This window comes from Triticum dicoccoides, chromosome 1A (assembly GCF_002162155.2).
Source record: "Triticum dicoccoides isolate Atlit2015 ecotype Zavitan chromosome 1A, WEW_v2.0, whole genome shotgun sequence".
NCBI classification, from domain to species: Eukaryota; Viridiplantae; Streptophyta; class Magnoliopsida; order Poales; family Poaceae; genus Triticum; species Triticum dicoccoides.
The window spans coordinates 576,487,416-576,490,860 of NC_041380.1; the positions used below are offsets into that span (position 1 = coordinate 576,487,416).

Here is a 3,445-nt window from a genome sequence, read left to right on the forward strand (position 1 = left end):
AATGTAACTATGATCTCTTATTTGTAATGGTTACAATGTTTTCATAATATATGGTTCAGGCAGGCGTAAGCCCGCCATTGACGTGTTTTTTTTTTTAAAAAAACAAGTATGATGGCAGAAGGAGCACGGCCCTTTAGAAGCCCCGAAGGGAAGAGATAACAAGCCCCTAATAAGGAAGGGCCGAAATGAAGAAGGAACCAAAAGCAAGGTCCATACGGCCCAGCAGGGAAATAGTGTCTTCCATTTTATTTTCGTCGACTTGTGTGACCAGGGATCCTCCTGTCTGTTCACTTTGCCTCTTCGTTCGCGCTGATGAGACCTCTCATGCCTATGACCTCGATCCCTTTGCTTCACCAGGGATGGATCTCTTCTCTTCTTTTTTCTGTCACAATCCGTGGTGCAACGAATGCATGACTATGGACAGCAGCTCAACTTTCCACTACTTTCCTATTTCCAAATCATTTGTGAATGGAGAAGAACAAAGAGTAACTTCGCCAATCAATCAAAAACAACAATCAGACGAGCGAACGAACACATCAATCCCGCGATCCCCACAGAACACACCCGACGCCATGGAAATGTGGAACCCGTGTGCTCACAGGTGTGACCTGAACAAAGTACCAAACCTACCATCATCCTACATAATACCGAGCATCCAACAAGGTTCATCTCTCTAGACGCCTAATCACTCGTCCTCGTCATCGTCCATCAGGTCCTCTGCCTCGTCCTCCCCTTGGTCCGAGATATCCTCTACCTCCGTGGTGTTCGGAGCGGACGGCCTCGACGAGCGTAGCTCCTCGATTTCCATACGCAGGAAGGTGTCGCAGAAGATCCTCGCCACTTGTAGCACCGCCGGGCAGCCTGGTTTGAACAGATGAACTGGAGTAAGGGGACCTCGTGAAAGGAGAGAGCAAGGGTGCTGAGAGCAACTGCGCATACCTGCAACGGGGCAATTCGGAGCTTTGCTCCTCCGGATGTGGCTCATTATTGGATCCTTGTCATATATGTGCCTGCAATCCATGCTGCAGAGGGAAAGGAAACATCACCATGTTAGTATTTGGAACTGGACATTTGAAGATATGTTGGCTGCGTGTGATTTCTAGCGTTTTGCATATTTCGTCCATTGGTAAAAAAAAACTTAATTGAGCAAATAAATCAAAATCAACAGCTAGTTGTTTGATACTAGATAGCAATGCTGGTTGTTCGATTCACAGGTGCAGACTAGTTCTACTGAAGCAAAGCATGTGTTAACAGAAGGAGCAAGGTTTTCTTATGACACACGCATCCTCCTACACAATAGGGAAACGATTCCATTTGGAATTGAACAGCCATAGATATTTTGGCGATCTGCATTTTCTACCAATTTTTGTATACTTCGTCCAGTGGTGAAACCCCTTACTGATCAAATAGATCAAAATTAATAGTTAATGGTTTGATCGATGCCAATTCCAGTTGCTTGATTCACAGTTGCGAACTAATTCTACTGACACACAGGATTAAGAACAAGCGTTTCTTATAGCATGTGGATCCTACACAGTGGGGCTACAAACCCATTTGGAACTGAGCATCCGCAGATATTTGGCTGTGTGCATTTACTAGCATCTTTTGCATATTCTTTCCACTGGCGAAACCCCTTGCTTGAGCAAATAAATCAAAATTAATAGTTAGTGGTTTGATTTGATACCAATGCCAGTTGTTCGATTCGCAGTTGTGAAGTAATTCTATTGACATGCAGGATTAAGAGCAAGCTTATCTTACAGCATGCGGATCCTACACGATGAGGAAGCAAATTCTGACAATTTTCTATAGTATGCATGTAAAAAACAAGGACAACCAAATCTGGTGCTTTCAATGAGACTGAAAGGGTTAAGAGGCAAATACTAACAGGAGTAGAATGGCACTATGAGCTATTGCATTGTGCCTACAAACTTTGCTCATTTTCAGTGTGAAAACAAAACTTCGATCAGTTTTTATCTGGTGGGAACACGATAAGAAATGGGTGCTCATTGAACAAACATTTACAGTAACGATTATGGCTCAAGCATGCTCACAGACAACACAAATTTCATAAGAGTATGAAAACAAAACCAGGCACCGACTGCTTACCAGCGAACTGGATTTTCCAACTCAATGATAGGCTTCAAGGTTAATGGGCAATGCATATTTAGGATGCTGTTCTGGGTGCTGGTCATAACAAGTTCCTCTTGTTCGTCACCAGGCATCGGTTGACCTGCATGGTGAACCTCCTGCAGAGACAGAGCACAAACACACAAAAGGTCAGGCACTTTGAAATCACACACAAACAGACACATTCTTCGCCATAGGTATCCCAAAGGAAGTTAAACAACTTTCGTGCGCATCTTTGGTGAAGGACCTCGCCTAGCAAATGCATCTACAGCACACAATTGCAGATTATCTTCAGAACAATCAGAAATAAGAGGCTTCTCTGAGGCACATACCCAAACAGCCTGTTTGAACTGCCGTATGAGCTGATCCTTGTGTCCCGACGATCGCGAGGCCCCCTTGACCTTCTCAACCTCCCACTCGATGAGCTTTCTGAAATCAGTCGCCTTCCCAAACCAACAGAGTGCAGAGAGTTAGCCCAAATTTGCCCCCAATTCGAACGCCCCCACACACAAGCGCCACGGCCCGCACCTGGTCAGACGGCTGGTACGCCACGGGCACCTTCTTCACCGCCTCGGCGAGGTACGCGCAGTCCTCGTACGAGGCCACCAGCTCCTGCACCGCGTCCTCCAGCTGCTTCACCTGCAGAAATCCACGCGGTTCGGGGGCGTTAGGGGGTTCCAGGGGAGGCGGGGGATTTGGGGGCTAATGGGGAGCGGTGGCGTGCCTTGTCGGGCTTGCCGGCCCTCTCGTACTCCACGGCGAGGGACTTCATGGAGCTGAGCGCCTTGCGCATGTCCTGCGGATTTGGGGAATTTTGGGAGGGGTTAGGGTTTTGCTGGATGAAATCGGAGGTGGGATTGGTGGGGGAGAGAGGGAGGGGGGCAAAGGGGTTCTTACCAGGACGAGGGTTTGGGCCTCCGCCGAGGTAGCGTCGGCCGCGTTGGCGAGCTTCGTGGCCGCCGACGACATCTCCGGCGAACTTCCGCGGTTCCCCCTTTTTTTCTCCGCGAGGGAATGGAGGGAAACTGGACTGGCGGAGATGTGGACTATAGCTTGTATACGAAGCCCAGGAGAATTTCTAAGTGGGCTAGAGAGTATGCCAGCCCAGTACAGGCCTTGAGGGCATTATTTTTCTTATGAGGCCACTAGGCCAGCCCAAAGTGCTCAAAACAAAAATACTAGGCCAGCCCAAATTGGCCTTCATATTATTGATATTCTCTGCACGAATTCTTGGCAGCCTATGGAAACTTTCAACTTAATCACTCAACCAGGCATTTTGTAATAATTATCTTGTAACCTCATTTTGATTCCTGTTGTT

The 3,445-nt window shown here is 47.4% G+C and overlaps 1 protein-coding gene across 1 annotated transcript; it reads right to left on the reverse strand.

The window, feature by feature from the left end:
- Positions 1–423: 423 nt before the first annotated feature.
- LOC119291839 (E3 SUMO-protein ligase MMS21-like) lies at positions 424–3,157 on the reverse strand. The gene is made up of 7 exons (XM_037570648.1): positions 3,025–3,157; positions 2,852–2,923; positions 2,656–2,766; positions 2,460–2,570; positions 2,107–2,246; positions 940–1,022; positions 424–861 (listed from the first exon to the last, which is right to left on the reverse strand). The coding sequence occupies exons 1-7, from the start codon at positions 3,094–3,096 to the stop codon at positions 686–688; spliced, it is 765 nt and encodes a 254-aa protein (XP_037426545.1). The 5' UTR covers positions 3,097–3,157; the 3' UTR covers positions 424–685.
- Positions 3,158–3,445: the final 288 nt, after the last annotated feature.

Coding starts and splice junctions, on each gene's coding strand:
- LOC119291839 (XM_037570648.1), bottom strand. CDS start 3,096: ATGTCGTCGGCGGCCACGAAGCTCGCCAACGCGGCCGACGCTACCTCG. Junction 2,767..2,851: donor GGGCCGGCAAGCCCGACAAG/GCACGCCACCGC, acceptor GGATTTCTGCAG/GTGAAGCAGCTGGAGGACGC. Junction 2,571..2,655: donor CGTACCAGCCGTCTGACCAG/GTGCGGGCCGTG, acceptor TGGTTTGGGAAG/GCGACTGATTTCAGAAAGCT.